General features: G+C 39.1%; 1 protein-coding gene across 1 annotated transcript in view; it reads left to right on the forward strand.

Annotated features, from left to right (window-relative positions):
• Positions 1 to 23,902, forward strand: part of Corin (corin, serine peptidase) — a 270,666-nt gene that overhangs the window by 51,664 nt on the left and 195,100 nt on the right. The window contains exon 4 of the mRNA XM_048364609.1: positions 17,956 to 18,163. Within this exon, the coding sequence (XP_048220566.1) occupies positions 17,956 to 18,163 (208 nt within the window). The remainder of the gene's footprint in view (positions 1 to 17,955; positions 18,164 to 23,902) is intronic.

A 23,902-nucleotide genomic window follows, 5' to 3' on the forward strand; every position in this document is an offset into this window, starting at 1 on the left:
GGTCCCCAAAGACCACCAAGGAGCTGATACCAATACAAACAAACAAGAGTCTTTATTGAAAGCTGGAGCCTGGACTCCCAACCATCACCGACACAGTGGATCTGGATTGAGAGTCCCGACCCTCAGATAGTCAGGGTTTTTATTGTGATTACAACAGGGGCAGGGTATTTCCAACTTGGAAGATATTTTATTGGATGGCATTTAGCAAGCAAGTCTTGTCCTATTTCTATTGGCTATCTACACTTTCAATTATCTATTTTGGCTTTGATATCGGGAACTGGCTTTGATATCGGGAACTGGCTTCGGTATCAGGAATTGACAATAGATGGTCATGTAGCACTGATGCAAGGGGTAGAGCAAGTCACAAATGGGTTAAGCAAGCCGTTTACAGAAGCAGAATATTGCGGTCAGGCTGACCTAATACCAACTTTATTTTAACAATTGCGACCATGTTTTCCCATTACCACTAAGCAAGCTAGAGTGGGCTAAAACAATCCAGTACTCAATCATAAGTAAACCAACCCAACAGTTACCATGGCATTTTTTTTTATTGACATGTACAAGGCCCAGTGCATATGTTAGATTTTTTCTTCATTCACAAGAGTGCTTCCTTAGGAAGAAGAACTTTTTTTTAAAATTTATTTGTTTATTAATTGAACACAAATTTTTTGACAAGCTATTGTACAAAAAGGGTACAGTTACATAGTAGGGCAGTGTATACATTTCTTGTGATATCTTACGTCCTGTTTTTCTATCTCTTCTCTAGGTCAGGTAGACATATATACAATATACAATGTATCGCGAACATATACAGTAGCCACGTGGCCACACCCAGGAAAGTTCACCTAGGGCTTTAAGTGTAATGTTGATATTAGACCATATGTCGACAGTAGTCTTATATGAATGTACATACATAGCTTTTGAGCTATTGTATTCCCCTGAGAGGTCAATTTTTGACCTTTATATGTTGAGTAATTGTTTGGTTTTAGTTACATACTGTTGGGTCACTGCCCCAGTCCTGTGGGGAATACTATTTGACAAGCAGTTTTTGGTTTCCCAGACTTGGTCTCTACTGTCTCTCCGTCTCCCTTTGTTAACAGTCATATATCAGGGAGATCATGCCCCTTTGTTTTCTGTGTTCTAGGCTTGTCTCGCTCAATATTATTTGTTCAAGTTCTGACCATTTCCCTGCGAATAACAATATTTCACCATTCCTAATCGCTATGTAGTATTCCATTGTGTATAAGTACCATATTTATTGGATCCATTCGTCTATGGAGGGGCATCTGGGTTGTTTCCATATTTTGGCTATTGTGAATTGTGCCGCGATAAACATGGAGGTACAAATGCCTTTTTGATATCTTGGGTTTTGCTATTTAGGATAGATGCCTAGGTGTGGTATGGCTGGGTCATAGGGTAGGTCTATATTGAGCTTTTTGAGAAACCTCCATAGTGTTCTCCACAGTGGTTGTACTAATTTGCACTCCCACCAACAATGGAGAAGAGTTCCTCTTTTCCCGCACCCCCTCCAGAATTTGTTGTTGCCTGAGTTCAGAGTATGGGCCATTCTAACTGTGGTGAGGTGGTATCTCAGGGTTGTTTTTATTTGCATTTCCTTTACTACCAGGGAGGTTGAGCCTTTCCTCATGTGTTTCTTTGCCATTTTTATATCTTCTCTTGTGAAGTCTCTCTTTAGCTCCTTTGCCCATTTCCTAATAGGTTTATTGGGCTTGGAGGGGCTTAGTTTTTTGAGTTCTCTGTAGATGACAGATATCAGGCCTTTGTCTGTTGCTATGCTGGTAAATATCCTTTCCCATATCGTTGGCTGTCTTTCTATTTTGGTGGCTATGTCCTTAGCTGTGCAAAAACTTTTTAATTTGTAGTAGTTCCATTTGTCGAGTCTTTCCCCTATTTGTTGTGCCCCTGGGACTCTGTTCAGGAAGCTCCTTCCTATGCCTATAAGTTCTAATGTCTTTCCTACTCTGTCCTTCAGTAGTTTCAAGGATTCAGGTCTGATATTGAGGTCCTTGATCCATTTTGAGTTGATCTTGGTGCATGGTGATAGGCTTGGGTCTACTTTGAGTTTTCTGCATATGGCTGCCCAGTTCTTCCAGCACCAGTAGTTGAAGAGGCTATGTTTATTCCTTTGTATGTCTTTAGCTCCTTTGTCGAATATCAGTTGGCTGTAAGAGTGCGGTTTTATTTCTGGGTCTTCAATTCTAATCCATTGGTCTTCCGATCTGTTTTTATACCAATACCATGCTGTTCTTGTTATGATGACCTTGTAGTAGAGCTTGAAGTCTGGTATTGTGATACCTCCTGCACTGCTTTTTTTTTTGCCCAGAATTGCTTTGGCTATTCTAGGTTTTTTGCTGCTCCATATGAATTTACGGATTGGTTTCTCTATTTCGGTGAAGAATGTGGCTGGGATTTTGATAGTTATTGCATTGAATTTGTATAACAATTTGGGCAATATGGCCATTTTCACTATATTGATTCTGCCTACCCATGAGCATGGGAGGTCTTTCCATCTCCTTGTGTCTTCTTTGATTTCCCTTATTAGATTTTTATAGTTTTCATTAAATAGGTCCGTCATATCCTTGGTTAAGTTGATCCCTAGGTACTTTATTCTTTTTTTTGGCTACTGTAAATGGAATTGTTTCCATAATTTACTTTTCTGTTTGTATATTGACATTTCTACTACTATTATGCTTATTTCTATAGTCTATGACTATGATCATTTTTTACTGTCCGTTACCATGGTTGTTACCCAGGTACAGAGGTGAACAAGTGCTCCCTACATTTTTAAATGTCAAACTATAAGAAACTAGTCTCACGGGTGGGGGTGCAGCCCTCTATCATGGAGTCATCACCAGAGTTTAGAAGCTGTTATAATTTTAACACAAAAACTTATATTTAGTTACTCCAGTTTTCAGGTCAGCCCTAACACAAATAGTTCCTGAGACAGATAAACGGTCCCATCACAGAGGAAGCCCAATTCCTAGCCTGAAACAGAGCTGAATTCCATAGCCAGCTCCGCCCAGGAGGCCGCCCTGCCCAGAAGGGAGGAGCCTCCCCCAGGCAAGAAACTCTCAGCTGGGTAAACCAGGCCAGAGGCGCCCTGCCCTGCTGAGTCCACAGCCTATTCAGAGCCAGGCATTAAAGGCATCAGCCCCACAGCAAATGGGAGGAGCCATGGTTCCCAAGACTGTTCACATACCCGATCTACAGAAGACACCCAAGTCCGACCTGCAAGCTGTGTGAACTACAGAGCCCCAGGATTTCACTTTTTTTGGGGGGGAGGGTCAAAGTAGGTCCACCCCCTGCAAACCAAAAGCAAGCCAAACCAGCCAAGTAGCAAAATAGACAGCAGACAATACAAGGAAGACTCCATTTTTTCAAACATTTTAAGCTTTTTTTTTTCACTTATGAGACATTGTTGGTTTTTTGTTTTCCATTTTTATTTGTTTGCTTTATCAAGTTTTTTTTTGGTTGCTTGTTTTTCTGGTGTGTTTTTTTTTCAAATAGTTTTTTCTCTGTTTTGTGCTCTTGTCTTCCAGTATATTTTCTTTATTTCTCTCTTCACATTCACTTTCTTCAAGAATTACTTTCCGAGGGGCTGGGGATATAGCCTAGTGGCAAGAGTGCCTGCCTCGGATACACGAGGCCCTAGGTTCGATTCCCCAGCACCACATATACAGAAAACGGCCAGAAGCGGCGCTGTGGCTCAAGTGGCGGAGTGCTAGTCTTGAGCGGGAAGAAGCCAGGGACAGTGCTCAGGCACTGAGCACTCAGCTCAGGCTGAGTCCAAGGCCCAGGACTGGCCAAAAAAAAAAAAAAAAAAGAATTACTTTCCTACAAATAACACCTCCACTCTTTTCTGCTAACTCTCCATTGACTATCATTTTAACCTTGTTCTTTCTACTGATTCTACTCTACTCCACATTTCCACGTCACTGAAACTAAACCAAAATCATCACACACACCCATACATTTTACTCTATTGTCTTTACTACCTCTAACTTACCCTCCTTATTTACTTACAAGAATTCCAGATTACACTGACCCCTGGTTATTGGATAGAGGGTATCTCTTCTCAGTCCAAGTGAATCAAAGGGGTTCTAAGAAAAAGGCAGCCAGTCGAAAAAGAACTTAACATAAGAACAAAAATTCCTCATAGGGTTGTAACAGTAAATAAGTAACTACTGAATACAGGGCTCAGGATTGGTTGTGATATCAAAATTGTATTCTTTAGGAATATCAAATCTAATTTTATATACAGGTATACAAGGGATCTGTATATAATTGTGAACTTCTAAGATTTACACAACACAGCTTGGTAAGGTCTGCTTTGGGTCTTAAACGGTGCTCACAGATGCTTGTAGATTGGCATTCCCAATCCAAATGGGCAGAAGAAACACAAGAAAGATGGCAAACAATGGAGTCTCATCTCCCACTCAAAACAAGCAGGAAGCAGAGCACTCAATCAAAGACATAGAAGAGAACCCTCAAAATTCTCTACAAAGTCTACTGATAAAAATGATAAATGAAAAGTTGGAATCTCTTCAGTCAATTATTCTAGAGCATGAGGAGGCAAAGAAAAAATTAATGGAGAATTTCATGGCCTTCACAAATAGAAAGATAAATGAACTTCAAGAGTCAAATAATACCTTCTGCAGAGTAGGAAAGACGCTAGAACATATAGGCACAGGAAGGAACTTCCTGAATAGAGTCCCAGGGGCACAACAAATAGGGGAGAGACTCGACAAATGGAACTACTACAAATTAAAAAGTTTCTGCACAGCTAAGGACATAGCCACCAAACTAGAAAGACAGCCAACCATATGGGAAAGGATCTTTACCAGCACAGAAACAAAGGCTAATATCTGTCTACTGAGATCTGAAAAAACTAAGCCCCTCCAAGCCCAGTAAACCAATTAGGAAATGGGCAAAGGAGCTAAAGAGAGACGTCACAAGAGAAGAGATAAAAATGGCAAAGAAACATATGATGAAATGTTCAACATCCCTGGAAGTAAAGGAAATGCAAATAAATCAATCCTGAGGTACCACCTCACTCCAGTTAGAATGGCCTATACACTGAAATCAGGCAACAACAAATGCTGGAGGGGGTGCAGGGAAAGAGGAACCCTTCTCCATTGTTGGTGGGAGTGCAAATTAGTACAACCACTGTGGAGAACAGTATGGAGGTTCCTCAAAAAGCTTAACATAGACCTACCCTATGACCCAACCATACCACACCTAGGCATCTATCCTGAACAACAGGTCCCAAGATATCAAAAAGACATCTGCACTTCCATGTTTATCGTGGCACAATTCACAATAGCCAAAATATGGAAACAACCCAGATGCCCCTCCACAGATGAATGGATCCAAAATACATGGTACCTATACACAATGGAATACTGCATAGCAATTAGAAATGGTGAAATATTAGTATTCGCAAGGAAATGTTCAGAACTTGAGCAAATAATGTTGAGCGACATAAGCCTAGAACACAGAAAACAAAGGGGCATGATCTCCCTGATATATGACTGTTAAGGTTGGGGGAGGGGGAGACAGTAGAGACAAGGTCTGTGAAACCAAAAGCTTCTTGTCAAATGGTATTTCCCACAGGTTTGGGCCAGCGACCCTACATTATGTAACTAAAACCAAACAACTAATCAACATATAAAGGTCAAAAATTTGACCTCTCAGTGGATCACAATAGTTCGAAAGCTATGTATGTGTGTTCATATAAGACTATTGTCAACATATTGTCTATTGTCGACAATACATTTAAAGTCCTAGGTGAATTTCTTTGGCATAGGCCACGTGGCTACTGTATAGGTTCTTGGTACATTGTGTATTGTATATATGTCTATCTGACCTAGGGAAGGGAAAGAAAAACAGGGTGTAAGATATCACAAGAAATGCACACACTGCCCTACTATGTAACTGTACCCCTTTTGCACAACATCTTGTCAAAAATTTTTTGTTTAATTAATAAATAAATTATTAAAAATGATACCTTCTGAACAGACCCATATCAAGCATTGAAATAGAAATGGCAATAAATTATCTCCCATCCAAGAAAAGCCCAGATCCAGATGGGTTCAGAGCAGAATTCTACAAGGCCTTCAAAAGTGACCTCACACCAATATTCCTCATACTCTTCAATGAAATTGAAAGTTCACTACCAGACACATTCTATGAAACCAGTATAACCCTCATCCCAAAACCAGTCAAGGACTCATCACGGAAAGAGAACTATAGACCAATTTCACTGATTAACATAGATGCAAAAATTCTCAACAAAATTCTGGCCAATTGTCTTCAACAGGTCATCAAAAAATCATACACCATGATCAAACTAGATTCATCCAAGGGATTCAAAGTTGGTTCAATATAGGCAAGTCAATTAATGTAATCCACCATATCAACCAGAGCAAGGTAAAGAACCACATGGTTATATTTCTGGATGGGGAAAAGGCATTCGATAAAATCCAGCACCCATTTATGCTAAAAGCTCTGGAAAAGCTGGGATTCCAGGGAGCACTCCTGAATTTAATAAAGGCAGTCTATGATAAACCAACAGCAAGTATAATTCTAAATGGTGAAAAACTAAAGCAATTTCCTTTAAAATCAGGAGCAATACAGGGATGTATGCTCTCTCCCCTTCTCTTCAACATAGTACTAGAATTCCTAGGCAGAGCAATTAGGCAAGAAGAAAATATAAAGGGGATTCAAGTAGGAAAAGATGAAGTTAAACTTTCTCTCTTCACAGACGACATGATCCTACACCTAAAGAACCCCATTGACTCTACTCCCAAGCTACTAGAGATGATCCAAAGCTTTGGCAAAGTTGCAGGATATAAAATAAGCCCTCAAAAATCAATGGCCTTTCTATATGCTAATGATCCGAACACCGTGGCTGAAATCCGGAAAGCAACTCCTTTTGTAATAGCCTCAAAAAAACATAAAATACCTAGGAATAACCTTAACCAAACAAGTGAAAGACCTCTATGATGAAACCTTTAAAACTATGAGAAACAAAATTAAGTCAGAACTAAGGAAATGGAAAAACCTCCCACGCTTATGGATTGGGAGGATTAATATTGTCAAAATAGCAATATTGCCAAAGGCTATCTACAAATTCAATGCAATACTCATTAATATCCCAACACCATTTTTTAATTAAATAGAGGAAGCAATCCAGAAATTCATATGGAACAATAAAAGAACCAAAATAGCAAAAGCAATCCTAAGCAGAAAGAACAGTGCTGGAGGAATTGCAATACCCAACTTCAAGCTGTATTATAAAGCTATAGTAATAAAAACAGCTTGGTATTGGCACCGGAACAGGCCTGAAGACCAATGGAACAGAATTGAAGACCCAGAAATGAACCCACAGAACTACGCCTACTTAATCTTTGATAAAGGAGCTTAAAAAATAGTCTGGAAGAATGATAGCCTCTTTAACAAATGGTGCTGGCAAAACTGGTTCAACACATGCAACAAACTAAAACTAGATCCTTATATATCACCCTGCACCAAAATCAATTCCAAATGGATTAAAGACCTCGAAATCCAAACAGATACCCTGAAAACACTAAAGGAAAGAGTAGGAGAAACACTTGGGCTCCTTGGCACGGGACGGAACTTCCTTAACAAAGACTCAGAAATGCTACAAATCAAAGAAAGGATGGACAAATGGGACTGCATCAAACTGCAGAGCTTCTGCAGGGCAAAGGACATAGCTCGCAAGATAAACAGAAAGCCCACAGATTGGGGAAAGATCTTTATCAGCCATACAACAGACCTTTGTCTCATATCTAAAATATATGCAGAACGAAAAAAATTACATTCCTCCAAAACAAAACCACAAAGAACCAATAGCCCCCTCATCAAGTGGGCTAAAGACTTAAAAAGAGACTTCTCTGATGAGGAAATGAGAATGGCCAAGAGACATATGAATAAGTGCTCTATATCACTGGTCATAAAAGAAATGCAAATCAAAACAACACTGAGATACCATCTCACCCCATTTACAATGTCCTACATCAAGAAAACTAACATTAACAAATTTTGGAGCAAATGTGGCCAAAAAGGAACCCTACTTCATTTTTGGTGGGAATGTTAACTGGTTCAGCCACTCTGGAATGCGGTATGGAAATTCTTCAGAAGGCTAAATATAGAGCTCCCCTATGACCCAGCAGCCCCAATTTGGCGCATCTACCCAAAAGACCACAAACAAGAACACACTAAAGCCACCAGCACAACAATGTTCATTGCACCACAATTTGTCATAGCTAGAATATGGAACCAACCCAGATGCCCCTCAATAGATGAAAGGATAAGGAAAATGGTACATATACACAATGCTGGTCGCTGATTCAGCGTGGCATGGAGGCTTATCTTTTGTTTGGTTCTTTTTTCCACTCTGTATCTTGGCCAGAGGAGCTCACCTCTCAGGCAGTTCGCCTTCCTGTGTGGACCGCTCCGGGGCTGTTGTTGTTGAGGGGTGACCCACCCACTTGTGCAAAATGCACCAAACTGAGTGGGCATGGGCCAATGGAGAGCTCTGCCCTGGTAGGTGCGCCTACCAGAGAGGGCACTGCCACTGTGGCCTCACCCACCTGAGCGGCGCCTACCAGAGCGAGCGCTGTTGCCAGGGCCCCGCCCACCTGTGCGCTGTGCGCCCACTACAACGGGCGCTGCTGCTGTGGCCCCGTCCACCTGAGCGGGGTACGACTACCAGAGCGAGCCCCGGGTTGTTGGGTTGTGCTTGTGCCCTCCTGCGAGTCCGCTGTGGGGGGCGGTATGTGTGGGGCCCAGTGGGATCAACTGTCCAGGTGCTGGTTAGCATCCTCAGACTGTGCCTCCACTGTGAAGGGGGTGCGTGATCAGGCCCAGGTGTCCCTGCTGTGCTGGTATTGCCCACCAGCGCCTGTGATTTTAGTTATAAAAGTCCACGAGGTCCAGGCGCCTCGGGTGGGGCTTGCACTGCCGGCCAACCCCTGGCCCCTGTTGGGAAGGGGGCAGGTCCGGTTCCACCAGTTCAGGCTCCTGGGTGGCCTTGGGGCTGCTCCACCCTTCCCCTGCTAAACTCCTGTGACTTCCCAGAGCCTGATGGGAGCTTCCCGCCTGATTTGGGGGTTCTTTGTTCTCTCGGGGTGGGGATGGGGAAGGAAGAGGATCTAGCTTCTTTGTAGTGTTTGGGTCTCTGATAGCTGGTCTCCCGTTGGTGGAGGGGGTAATGGGGGACTCACTGGTCCTGGATTGTGTGTGTGTCCTGCACTGCCGTTGGTCCTTCGGGGGTGGCAAAAGGTCGTGGTGGCGTCCCTGGCTCTCCCCTTCTGCACCACTGGCTTCCCCCCCGCTTATGTCCATTCCCGGTGTGGACCCAAACTTCCCGTCACCGCCATCGCCGTGTGTCTTAGTCTGCACTCTCCCTGGTGTCTGCAGAGTCCCGCTGTCTGGACTCTGCGCTCCCGGCAGCCAGTCTGCCGATCGCCGGGTCCCCTTTCCCAGCCTGGCCCTGTTTGGGCCAGGGTCAGCTGGTGGGAGGAGTGTGCCCCGTAGGTTCTCCGGCTCTGTGTAGGTTTTTGGCTCTTCTTTTTTGCTCCTTTTTGTTTTCCTGCGTTTCTCCACTGCTTCTGGCTGCTGGTTTTGCTAGGTTCTTGATGGGGTATTGTGTGCTGGAGTTCCCAGCTCGTTATTCAGTTGGAGCCAGTCGGGGTGTCTCTCTACTGTGGTGGCACCATCTTCCTCCCTCTCTGTACATCAGTTTGACAATAAAAAATAATTTAAAAAATTTGGCATAAAGTAATTGCACTTAGGTTTTCATTGTGATAGTTCATTATGTGCACATAATATATTTTAGTCTCCCATTTATTCTTAACACATTTAAAAACTAATCACATGAGGGGTTGGAGGTGTGGCTTAGTTGATAGAATGCTAGCCAATGAACCAAAGCACCAGGTATTAGTTTGCGTCTCCATTTCACATGTTAAAATCAAAACAACAACAACAAAAAACCTAATCACATGTAAGAATTTTGCCTAATTCCAAAAACAGATAAAACAGAGTTTATCATGTTTTGCATATGAACATTGGGGGGAAATCCTACAAAAGACTCATCTTTTCTTTTTAATTATAGAAATCTTTGAATCTAGGATGACTGAGATATGAGCAGAGAAAGCCCTAATCTGAGCTAGAAAAGATTTGAGTCAGGTGATGAAAACTAAACCAAACAAGTTACTAAAACAATTCTGAGGAGCACTTTCTTTTTGTATTTGATTTTTTTCCTTCAATTGAACTGTGACTTGTAATTACGGTATGCTCTGAAAAATCTGCTGTTAAATCACATCTTCAACAATGATGATTAAGAAGTGAGATGGTAATAATACATATTTCTGTTTCAGCAGAAGTATCAGGAAGTGACTTTGACTTTTATCTCTTTTTATATTCTCCTCCTCGGTTTTATACTTGACATCAACTGTTGTGTAAGAAAGAACATATTAATTACATCATAATGTCTATAAGAAGAGTATGGTCACTTTCATCCACTGTGTTTTACATGTGCTCTTACATATCAACATACACTTTTGATGTCTATTAGCTATGGTAGTTTGCACTCAGAGAAGGAAAACACCACTCTGCTGCTTTCTTGCACCATAGGAAAACCAATTTTGATGGAAGAGAAGCCACAGTCAGTGAGCCCCATTTCAAAAGTACCTTTCCCTTCCCACAGAGAAGGGTCTTTCAAGTTGCACAGCAGGAAGCTGGCTTAGGAAAATGTGTTGCTCCTGGTGAGAATACATACATGTACAATACTAGAATTACCCTTCAGACAATGAAGCATTCTAGGAAAAAATAAAACTTGACATGTTGAGTCAGAGGGGAAATAGGGAATTGACACAATTGTCTGAATAGAAAGGGGCTGAAGTTGAGTCTTTTAAAGTAATTCCCTTTTATATTTGTTCCCAGATTCTTTATTATTATTATTAAAGTAGTTGCACAAAGGAGTTGCCATTTTACAAAGCAGTTTATGAGTACAATGCATCTAAATCAATGTCATCTTTTTGAACATTCTCACCCACCCTTCCAACTCACCCCTTCCTTCACTTTTCTTTATTTTGTAGAATACATATTGAATTGCATTCTCCCCACCTTCTCCTCTTCATTTGTGTACCCCTCTTGCCTTCACCCCATCTCACCCCTTTTAAGTTCCTGTTGCCTAGTGTTTGTTTGGTTGAGCTCTGACTTTGCCTTTCTAAGGAATTACACTATTTAAGATCTCCCTTGAGTCTACTATATTTCAGTTAATACATTTGTACACACTTACATACCACCCAGTGTATTTACTTATATGTTTATTAACTAATTCTAGCTTCCATATATGAGGAAACATGTGCAACCTTTATCTCTATGGGCCTGATTTACTTCACTTAGCATAATTTTTTTCAGGTCCCTCCATTTCTTTGCAAACAACACAATATCATTCTTACTAATGGATAAGCAGATCTTTACCTAGACTTGTGTGTTTTTACCCAGACAAGTTTTATGACCTTTATGTGTCACTGTCTTTGTAGTTATTTTTGTTCTACTTTTCTACTAGCCTAACCTGCTTAGATACCTTTTGTCAATCCATATTTCCTCATTTAATATCTTTCTCTTTATTTTTTGCCAGTCCTGGGCTTGAACTCAGGGCCTGAGCACTGTCCTTGGCTTCGTTTTGCTCAAGGCTAGCACTCTGCCACTTGAGCCACACCGCCACTTTTGTTTTTTTCTATATATGTGATGCCTAGGAACCGAACCCAGGGCTTCATGTATAAGAGGTGAGCACTCTACCACTAGGCCATATTCCCAGCCCTATATATTTCAATCATTAATATAAGGTTTTCCCTTTTATTAAATCTTCTCTCCTTTCCTTACTGCAAAGTTTTGCTCTTTGGGGTTTCTTCAGTGTTTGCAATGCTAATGACAGGTAGGCATAGTGAGAACAAGGTTGCATAAAAGGCAGAGTACCTGAGTATCAGTCCTAGTTTTGTTACTGATCCTGTGTTTCTCTATAGATCACATTTTGCTCATTGACCTACTTGTTTCTGTCTATTTCATCTGTTTGCCCATTCAGCACTTTTCTGTCCATCAACATAACTGTGGAAGCCCTAGTTTCTTCGTTTATAATGAGAAAATATGTTGTAGTAATAAGATCAAATTTTATACTTTGACACTGTTTTGATAAACTATTATAGAAATTTATATATGGAAATTAAATTATAGAAATATGAAATATTTTTGGGTTGATAAGAATTATTTTGAGACTTTAAAGACTTATTATTTCATCACTTCCTAAATATAGGTTCTCTCCAAGGGAAGAATATATATATATATATATGTACATATATATGTATGTGTGTATGTCTGTCTTCATATAGACAGACTATATATGTGTGTGTGTGTGTGTATAGTGAATGTTTATGCAACTCATACTTCCATGGATATAGTGTATCAAACCAAAATGTGATTTTTCTATCTTGTGTTTTTTTCAAATGATCTGTCAGTAGTCAATATTTTCTTTGGCTAGGTTTCTAGGAGTCTTTTGGTCATCTAATTGCTTCAAATCTATTCTGCCATCAAGTGCATGGATTTAAAGCTGACAAGAGAAAAAGGCGTGATTATAAGATGTAATAGTTAAGCATGGGAATATTATTACTCAGTAACATAATTCAATTAAATATAATTCATATTCTCACTGAGAGAACTTGAGTATGTCTCTAAATTTTATAAACTGGAAACAGTTTTAGTTAGGGATGGCTGGACATGCCTGTGGTCCCAGCACTCAGGAGGTTGAAGCAGGAGAATCATAAGATTGATGTCAACCTGGGCTCCACAATGAGACACAACACCCCCTCTAAAAAAAAATCTTATGTTGATGGTATATGGACTTGGGAGGCTTTGTGTTGAAATTTGGAGGAAATGAATGAAAGAAGTTGAGGACCCATAATACAATTAGAAGAGTTCACATGAAGAGTTGGAGAGATGGGACCTAGCAAGATGGCTGATTTACTCCATGATGCCTCAAGATTCTGCACAAAACCCCACCAGCACAAAAGCCCTTACCAGATATGACAACTCAGCCTTGGATTTTTAGAACCACAGCCCAAGTAAGTCCTCCTTTTCTCCCTCCCTCTCTCCATCCCTCCCTTCCTTCCTCTCTCTGTCTTTCCATGGAATAGGAGTATGAACTTAGGGCCTTGTACTTGTTAGGCTGGAACTCTACCACTGAACTTCATCCCTAGCCTTGCTTTTTGTTGATTAATTTGCCAATAAAGTCTAGTAAACTTTTCTTCCCAGACTGGCTGGTAACCATGATGCTTCAGATGTCAGTGTCCTGAATGGTTAGGATGGCAGGCATCAATGCCTGGTAATTACCTTTTAAAAATAACTTTGGTATTATGTTATGCACAACAGAAATTGGACTAATCCACAAGCTTTGTGATATTACATGCTTTTTAGCTTTTTCTTTCCATGGGCTACTAGGAATTATCTTCCTTATCAACTGATTTTTAACTTAATAGCCCTAATTGCCTCTGGAAAAAAGTTGTGTAGAAAACAGATATCAAATTGGAGATTTGTTCTTAATAGTTGTGAATCCCTAGGCATTTTTTGCCAGTACTGGGGCTTAGACTCAAAGACTGAGCACTGTCCCTGGCTTTGTTTTGTTCAAGGCTAGCACTCTGCCATTTGAGCCATTTGAGCCACAGCGCCACTTCTGGCCTTTTCTATATATGTGGTGCTGAGGAATTGGACCCAGGGCTTCATGTATAAAAGGTGAGCACTCTACCACTAGGCCATATTCCCAGCCCTTACTCATTTTTCTTAGCCTTTTGAAATAGAATTTTCTCTTATATAATAGTTGTATGTTATCACTTTATTGGTTTGTGAAAATGGGGTAAATGTGCTCCAAAGAAACTGAGTGTTTGCTTTGTTACCTAGCACAAGGTTGGTTTTCAGTAAATAGCCCTCAAGTCTGAATTTTCTGTAAATTCTTTTATATTATTTTAATGGAGACAAATTGAGTCTCAGTTTCTATAAGGAAGCTTTTTTTGTGCCCTAATTCTCACAATTGTTGTCATGCTTGAAGTCTGTTGTCTGTATAATCTTCTTGCTTGTAATGGTCTTTCATGGTGAAATGTGTTTTAACTTCCCTCACTCAGTAAAGCAAGTGACATTTTCATGAAGCTTGTCCAGAATGTCTCACATCAGCATTTAGGGGGAACTGAATTTGTGTGTATATCTGTGTATTTGAGTCCTGTTTTGAATTTTGTGAGGAATAAGGAAGTGTACTTTTAAATTCTGTGCCCATCTATCGTAAAGCTTCTTGTTGGTTGTCTCTGAAAGTAGTAACTGTGTTTTGATCTTCCCCCGAGTTACATTTGGGTGGTGGATGAATGTTGTCTAACAATGGGGAATTATATCTTTTAATGAAGCACAAGGCTCTTTGATCTGATAGAAACACTCTAGCCATTTGTGGGGAAGGGACTTTCCAGAGCAGTTTGAAAGAAAAATTGAGATAGGAAATGTACGTAGAAGGAGGCCTAGAAAAGAGAGGAGAGATCAGACAAGGACTCTGTAGTTATCTGATCCAATAAAGCAGAAAGGTTGGGAATCCTGCTGCTAGGGGATGCATATAATCTGTATTATAAATGAGTTAATTTGGACATCCTGTCAAAGATTCTGGCTTACGTGTTAACAGTTTAAAACAGAGTTAGCAATAGGTTTAAAGAAGCTATTCCCATCATTTCTCTGGAAATTGCATAGCACCTGGAAGAAATGTTTTCATTTTTGTTCATCTTTCTCTTTTAACTTTTTCCTCTTTCAAAATTGAATTAATTGTCTCATTTCTAAAGCTACAAGATTTTATTTTAAAATAGTATCTTGTTTAAATAATGATACACCTTTAGTGAAATTAGAAACAATAAATCTATATAAACCAATAAGAAAATATGGAAAAAGAATAGCTAGGTGCCAGTGGCTCATACCATAGGCTCATGCTATAGGCTCATGTAGCTATAATCCTAGCTACATGGGATGCTGAGTTGAGAGGACTGTGGTTCCAGGCCAGCTGAAGCAAAGATGTCAGGAAGATGCTATTTCTACAGAGGAATGTAGCTCTCTACGGGTAGATGTGTTGAGGCATGTCTGTGATCCCCGTGACAATGGGAAACCATAGGCAGATTGAAGATCAGACTCACACCTCTCACACCCCTAAAAACAATCATTAAAAAAAGAAACAAGTGTAATGGAACACCCCTGAGTATTGCTTTTAACTGAAACCTGCTTCAATAAGGTAGTTATATTCACAGATACACTAGATTTATAGATGGAGATTTTTTGAGCACTGTATTTTCTGTAACTATATCCATGTGAAAATATTGGTAATATGAAGACAAGAAAACTGAAAAGATATGTTAGGATCAACATGTTCTTGCAGCTTTCTGGGAAGATGTTGAAGATTAGGAATGGACAGGAAGCAGAGGTGTGGTGAAGAGAAAGCAAGGTGTGTTCACCTGGCTCCCTTTGTTCCTTCTAGGTTGTTTTTTTTTCCAATTTTTATTATCAAACTGATGTACAGAGAGGTTACAGTTTCATATGTTAGGCATTGGACACATTTCTTGTACTGTTTGTTACCTTGTCCCTCATATCCCCCCTCCCCCCTCCCCCTTACCCTTCCCCCCCTCCCGAGACATATTTTTCAAGTATGTGGATGACACACACCCTAGAGTGGGGTCACTATGCACACATTTCCAATGTCATATACATCACACTATATCATTTTTTAAATTCCTAGAAGAAGAATTAATGCATGTTGAACAAATAGATTGTTGGTATTTCTTCCATAGAAAACAGTGGAATGTTAAGCTTTCGAAAACACATAAAAATGAAAGAGAGAAAAAATGCAATTGAAAAGGTACATTCAAAGTTACTAGTTTTATAGGCCATTATTCTCAATCAGGGTTTAAATAATTCAGTATTTTCCTTGGAGGTCACTGTTTGTTTTTCTGAATTTCAGAAGTCTGTACAATGGAGTTAACACTTTAATGTGCTTATCTAAGTGCCCAGTGCTCCTTAATGAGAGTCACCGCTTCTATCATTCTTCCCCACCCTACCTGTTCTTCCCAGATTCATTTCACGTTTTCTACTTCCTTTATCAGAGCATATTTTGACTATGGACTCTAGACACAAACTTACTTGTGCATTCCAGCAACTACTAATACAAAATATATAAACATTTTTTGGTAAATATTCATACCACATAAAAAAACAAGGATGGAACTATGGCTCAGTGGTCTTGTATAAGTCTAGCCAACATGACACCCTGAGTTCAAGTTTCAGTACTGAAAAAATAAATAAAAAGAAAATATAGCACTCTCCTAAAATCCTATGCCATAAGCAAGTCCATGCCAACATTTCAGGTTATATTGGACCAATCAAGGCAAGTTTCTAGAATGAAAGAATTAATTGAAAAGGCTGTGGATGTGGTAGTGCTCAGGAAAGCTGACTGAAGAAATGTGAAGTCAGAGGTTCTGAGCTAATCCTGAGCAGTGATGTAGGAAGGAATGCAAGTGCTTGCATAGTTGTATACATTTGCAAACAAGATCATGGCAAATGGACTTTTGTACAGCTTCTATTTTTATTTAATAAACTTTAATATTACTCTGTGTGATTAGTCTTTCTGTGAAAAGATACTAGGGCTAAGAATTTTGTTGTTTGTTCTGTAATATTTCAAATCAATCCCCTTTGTTGAATGCTCAGATAGATACCTATCTTTTAAAAGCATTAAAGTATACACAGATAAAGATAATTGGCAATGAATCTATGTTTGCAACCACACTTATTTTTCTTAGGATATATTTATAGAAATGGTATCATAATGTCAAAGGATACTCATACTTTAAAACTTCTACTTGATAACTAGGTGCCAGTGGCTCAGGCCTGTAATACTAGCTACCCAGGAGACCATGATCGATCTGATAATTGAAATTTGAAGCTAGTTCATACAGAAAAATCTGTGAAACTTTTACCTCTAATTAGCAAAGAAAAAGCTAGAAGTAGAGGTATGGCTCAATTGGCATAGCACCAGCCTTTGGCAAAAAAGATCAAGTAGATCATTATGACTCAGAGTTCAAGCCCTAGTACTGGCACAAACACAAAAATACCAACACACACACACACACGCACATACACACACACACACACACACACACTTTTAATTGATCCATATTGTCCTTCCCAGGTACAGTCATTCTGATCTCTATATGAGAGTATGTAGTTTTCCATCAATTTCCTCTGGGCAATAGAAATAAGTGGTTTATCATTGTTGTTATTATTTTAAATGCCCTATGTGAAATTATGCCTTTTGCTTCCCTATGGTTTTACCCCTGTTGTCACTGTATTTGATTTTGTTGCCCTGGGTATTGTTTATATGTTTATCTGAACTAGGGAAGGGTACATCAAAATGGTGAGATAAAGGGTAAAAGGTGAACCAATGAATCAGCAATGCTTACAAGACAATAGGCTGTAAATCAAGTGTACTACTTGGGGTCAGGGGAGAGAACTGGGGAGAAGGGAAGGTGGGAGAAAAATGAGGGTGAAGGTAACAGGTTTGACAAGAAATGTACTCACTGCCTTATGTATGTAACTGTAACCTGTCTGTACATCACCTCAACAACAAAAATAAAAAATATGTAAGTAGTTTGATTTAATCATCACATCCACATATTTATGTATATGCATATGTATAACTGTATGTATTGATAGTAATTCTTACCTACTACAATGTAGAATATTCTTTACCTGATAAACATATGACTCTCTTTTATCAAATGATTTGGTCAGCATGTATTTCTTGATGGTCCACACCTAAATGGAATTGTCTTCACTTCCCAGGTGCCTGTGTGAACATCACCCACAGCCAGTGTCAGATGCTACCCTACCACACCACTCTAACCCCTCTCTACTCAATTGCCACAAACATGGACATGGAGAAGTTCCTCAAGTTCTTTATGAACCTCCATCGCCTCAGTTGCTATAAGCACATCATGCTATTCGGTTGTAGCCTCGCCTTTCCTGAATGCATCATCGATGGTGACCACAGGTAATTTGAAACCAAACTCATTCAGTAAGCAGAGCCTAGCTAGATTCTAGGGACAATATCTAAGGGAGCAAAATTACCCAAAGGTCCTAGTTTTTATGTTTGAGAGGAAAAAAAATACTCATATCTACCACAGTCTATTGAAACTGCAAGGTTTAGAAAACTCAGCATAATTTTATGGGGAATAATTATCATTATCCAGTGTGTTAAGTTGATGTCATCAGATGGCTACTCAGTTACTGTGCCAATGAGGGTCTGGCAGAAGGCAGAGCACACTAAGGGGGTGGTTGGAAGTGTTTACTGAAAGGACTATTTTTGGAATTGGGGGCAGGGTAAAAATAAGACATAAGTGATGGTAGCCCTCAGGGGTTTCTAGATAAACCGATGCTGTTTGACTACCTAAGGCTTGAAGGGCAAAGGGGACCTGGAGGACTACAGATAAAGAACCTTCAAGGCCCACAGCCTTGGCTGCCCTTCAGGCATACAGGAGAGAAGAAACCAATAATCTGAGCTCATTCTCATTCCACTTCCTTACTGCAGAAGTAAGTAAAGAACTACCAGCAGGTACAGAATTCAGAGAATTGTGTCATAAGCAGGAAGGAATCAGTAGGAGAGAGTTCTCTTATTGTCCAGACAGATAGAAGGTGTATTTGGAAACATGGGATAATAGGGTTAAGAAGATGGCTCAGTGGTATAGAATTCACTTAACATGTGTGAAGCCCTGAGTTAGATACCAAATACCACAAAAAATAAAATTTAAAATGTGATAATTTTAAAAAGTCATTTATGATTCTAGACACTAGAAATATAATATGGTGGTTACAGTAGTTTTCGATGGTGGTTGTAACAAATTACTAAAAGCTGTGTGGTGTATAAAACAGAAATGTATTATCTCACAGCTCTGGATACTGGAAGTTCAGTATCTGGTAGGGCCACACTCTGTCCTAGGGGTCTGAAGGAGAATTTCTTTTACACTTGACAACTTCCAGGGTTTTCATTTCCTTGACTTGTGGTCATATTACTTCAGTCTCTGCCTCTATCTTCACCGGGCATTCTGTGTGTGTGTGTGTGTGTGTGTGTGTGTGTGTGTGTGTGTGTGTGTGTGTGTGTGTGAGATCTTCTACTTTATTCTTAGGGATCCCTGGCATTAGATTTAGGGCCCATCTGCACACTCCAGAATCCTATTTTTTAATATTAAGATCCTTAATTATATCTACAAGGACCCTTTTTTTTCCAAATAATCACACTCACAGGATCCAGAGGTAAGATATAGACACGTCATTTTGCAGGCACCACCTATAAACACCCTAGTGGCTGGGAAAGCAGGCTAAGGGAGCCATGTGTCACATCTTCCTCTATACAGTGAAAACAGTAGTTAAATTTTACAGAATTAAAGTGAGGATTTAATACTAGAGTGGCCTCAGAGCAGTGCCTGCTCTTACAGAGAGTAATAAATGTCAGCAATTATTACAAAGTTGAATTGAGAAGAACAAGTAGTATTTATGAATTGAGAAGTACAAAGATAGTTTGCGAGCATAGTCTCAATGTAGAAGAATTGCCAAAAATGTAGACCACTATATGGACCAAAAGAAAATTTGATAGGCTACGAAAGGCAGCTGGAGTTGGATTCATGTTCCATTTCTGCTTAGTTTGGTATAATTTTTCTTTTATCTCTTTGCCTTAATTTCTCTATGGGCTTACAGGCACTCAGGAAAAGATGATAAAAGGGAATTTATTCAGCTTCCACTAGCTTCTAAGCTCACTTCAATCAACCACTTGATTTAGAATTTAATCTCAACTTCAATTACCAGTTAGAAAGTTTTGGTTAAATTGTTCATAATTTTCTGAGCACTCTTAGGTAAATTTGCTTTTTCTTGATCTGGCTCATTCCTTGATAAATGTGCTAAGAGGAAAAATTTCCATTTTCTGTTAATAAATAATAACTCATTATGAGTTTACAAGTATCCTAGGAGAAGTTATCCTATTTTTATTATTACATTTATTATTATTTTAAGTTTTGTAACTGTACTTTCAGACCAGCACTATTGTTTGCTTTACACATGGGATGTGTATCCTACTTTAACAAGCAAAATAGGGTCAAGAGAGTAAAAAGTATTATAAAAATTATAAGATCAAACATATTTTTCTTATATTTTACTGTACTGTACCTTTCTATTATAATAGTTTCTTTTACTGCTGGAATTATGAAAATTGTTTGTAGTCCATCATTGAGAAAATAGCTATTCAAATAACTTCAAAAACTAATTTTAAAACATTACAATGGATTGTAGTTTTACACCTGATTCCTTTGAGACTTCAGGTGTTCATTAACTATATATAGGTTTTAACAACAGACTTGAATGATTTTCATTTTAATTATGGTTGCTTTTCATATTTGTGTCCTCATATATGGTAATATAGGCTAGCTGAAATGGAATATAATACACGGAGTGCATCCTAAATATAGGGGGTTTAAATATTTGAGTGCCTCAATAAATAGGGTGGATAAGAAGAGAGAGTGTATGAATACTACTTTTCTCATTGTTGTGATGGTGGCTCATCTTTTCAGAGGGTTTGGTGCATGGTTTCTTGGCACTATGTACCTGGTTGAACATCACAGCAGTGGAAGAAATGATAGATGAGATTCTTTACCTCATGGTGGGACAGGAAACCAAGAGGGACATAAAAAGATGCCAGGGACAAGAGTCCCCAAAGATCTGCTCACAGTGATCTATTTCCTCCTGGCAGGCCCTACCTCCTAAAGTTTTCAAGATAGCACTACTAGCTGGAGACCAAGACCATAACAAATGAGACTGTGGGGGAAAACTTCCAGACTGCGCTGTAAAAAAATGACAGTTTAAAACTATCTGAAAGTAGCTAGCAAGAAATCCCCAGTTTAATCCGCCAAAAGAGTAACAGACATTTGTGGATTTGTCTTTGTACACAAAGTGTAAGTATAGCATCTATGTTTGGAAGGAGTGTGTATTGCAGTCATACATGTTTGATACTTTTCCTCATCTTGTTTAAATAAATGACTCTAGTTTTATAAGAGCTGAGAAGATTTTAATTTGGCTTGGCTTCTAGAAGAATTTCAGGAGACCCCTTTGAGGTTTTTTTTCTTTCTCTTTTTTTTCATTTTTTTCATATTTTTATTATCAAACTGATGTACAGAGAGGTTACAGTTTCATACGTTAGGCATTGGATACATTTCTTGTACTGTTTGTTACCTTGTTCTTCATACCCCCTCTCTCCTCCCCCTTTCCCTTTTCCCCCCTGAGGCGTTCAGTTCACTTATACCAAACAGTTTTGCAAGTATTGCTTTTGTAGTTGTTTCTCTTTTTTTACCCTGTGTCTCTCAATTTTGGTATTCCCTTTCAATTTCCTACTTCTAATACCAGTATACACGGTTTCCAATATACTCAGATAAGATTACAGAGATAGTGTAGGTACAAACACAGGAAGGTGATACAAGAACATCATCAATAATAGAAGCTACAGATACAGATGGGACATTGAAAGTAGTTACAACTGTGATATAACAATGGTTTCCATAACATGGAGTTCATTTCACTTAGCATCATCTTATGTGTTCATAAGGGTATAGCTATTGGGCTCTTGTGATGCTCTGCTATGACTTGCCTAAACCTGTACTAATTATTCCCAATAAGGGAGACCATAGAGTCCATGTTTCTTTGGGTCTGGCTCACTTCACTTAGTTTTCATCACCCCAGTCATCTTTTCATGCTTTGCAGAGAAGGCTTAAAGTTAGGAATTTGATGTTTGTTATTGTTCTCTCTCCCCTACCCCCAGCCCACAGGAATATTGATTTGCTACCAGGTCTTTAGTGGAGAAACTTAATACCTGGGTCAATGAAAAAAAAATTTTTTTGTCGGTCATGGAGCTTGAAATCTGGGCCTGGGTGCTGTTCCCGAGCTTCTCAGCTCAAGGCTAGTGCTCTACCACTTGACCCACAGTGCCTCTTCCAATTTTCTGGTGGTTAATTGGAGATAATGAGTCTCATGGACATTCCTGCCTGGGCTAGCTTTGAACCATGATCCTCAGATCTCAGCCTCCTGAGTAGCTAGGATTATAGGCACAAGCCACTGGAGCCCAGCTACATATTCTTTAGCCAAATGACTAGAGATTAAATATCATATCATCAACCTAGGAACTGCAGGACCATTCCCCATCATTTACTCAATACCTATAATAGATGTTTAAGATCAAATGGGTTTCCCCAAATAAGTGTCCTTAAAATCTTGATGGTGTAGTCATAATCATATATGTTTTATATGTTCAGTGGAGATGAACAAGTTTAATCTAGCAGCTTCAGAAAATGCACTTTAAAGTTAGGGGGCAGATAAAACTTGATTCAAATGCAGATTTGCAACTTGTCAGTGATAAGATCTTGGAAACCTTTATTAGCTTTTTGGATACTCAGTGTCATATCTCAGTAATGAGAATGATGCCATTGACCTCATAGAGGTCATTTGTGAATGTCTCTGTGTGTATTTCCAGGAATGGCTTCTATAAAGTGCTCATATGTGGTCTACACTGTCTGTCCTATGTTCTCATAAATAGCCACTCCTATTTTGATACTGTAGTCAAAGATGGTATAGGAATTTTTTGGAGAGTATAGATTTTATCACCTCTTTCAGAAGTAGAGGATATGTGTTTCTCTCCCATCCTTTCTAGTTCACGATCCACTTAGTTGACAAAGTGATCATTTAAAAACACAAATAGTGTCATTCCCCTGCTTCTCTCCTCACAGGGGCTTTCTGCCAGACTAAGAATTCAAACTAAACTCTCTGCTATGGCTTTTAAAGCCACTGTTGCTTATCCACTGTCATGGGCCTGGCCCTAACCATGAGGACCATCTTTCCTGTTCTCAAAAAATGTTGAAAAACTTTTTTTTTCTGGAAAAATCTTATACCTTACATTAAGATCTCTGTCTCAAAGTCCTTTCAGCACAGAAATCTTTTCTTTTTTTCTTTTTCTTCTTAAAGAATTATCTTTAAGTAGTTGTACAAAGGAGTTACCATTTAACAAAACAGTTTATGAATACATCTTGATCATTGTCACCACTTTCAACATTCTCACCCACCCCTTTTGGCTCACCCCTTCCCTCACATTTCTTTCTAATCCTCTTCAGTAAATTTTCTGTTTTCTCTGTAGCATGATGTCTCTTTTGCTTATCTCTGTGTTGTCTGTCTTACTTTAAAATTCTACAGGAGCAGAGAACTTGCTGACTCTGTATTCCTTATGTACTCAGTATTCAGAACAGTGCTCAACACATAGTAGATGCATGGTAGATATTTGTTGAAATAAAGAGTAAGTAAACTCTTTAATGAGGGAACCCTTATAAAAGCCTAACTCAATTGGAGTTAAAAATATGCTATGGTTGTATACTTTTTTCCATAAATTTTATGTTCTTGAAAAATCTATGCATGAATCAAGCTTTATAGGTATAATTAAAACAACTGCAGTTGTCAGGTGACTTGGATAATATTTTCAGAGGTGATTTAGCATCCTTTGGAATGAGCTTTAGTTGGCAGATTAACCACCTAAGTTTAACTTGCATGTCTCTATCACTGTTAGAATCCTTGCACTAATAGTTGAAAGAACTCAAGGTTGTGTCTGCATTTTGGCTTGATGGGTTCACATTTTTGTTCGAATATTAACTTGTTTGTGCTTAGTTAAAAAGATATTGAATGAATTCTATTTGAAGATCTTAGAATTAAG

Source organism: Perognathus longimembris, chromosome 16 (assembly GCF_023159225.1).
Source record: "Perognathus longimembris pacificus isolate PPM17 chromosome 16, ASM2315922v1, whole genome shotgun sequence".
Classification (NCBI taxonomy): domain Eukaryota; kingdom Metazoa; phylum Chordata; class Mammalia; order Rodentia; family Heteromyidae; genus Perognathus; species Perognathus longimembris.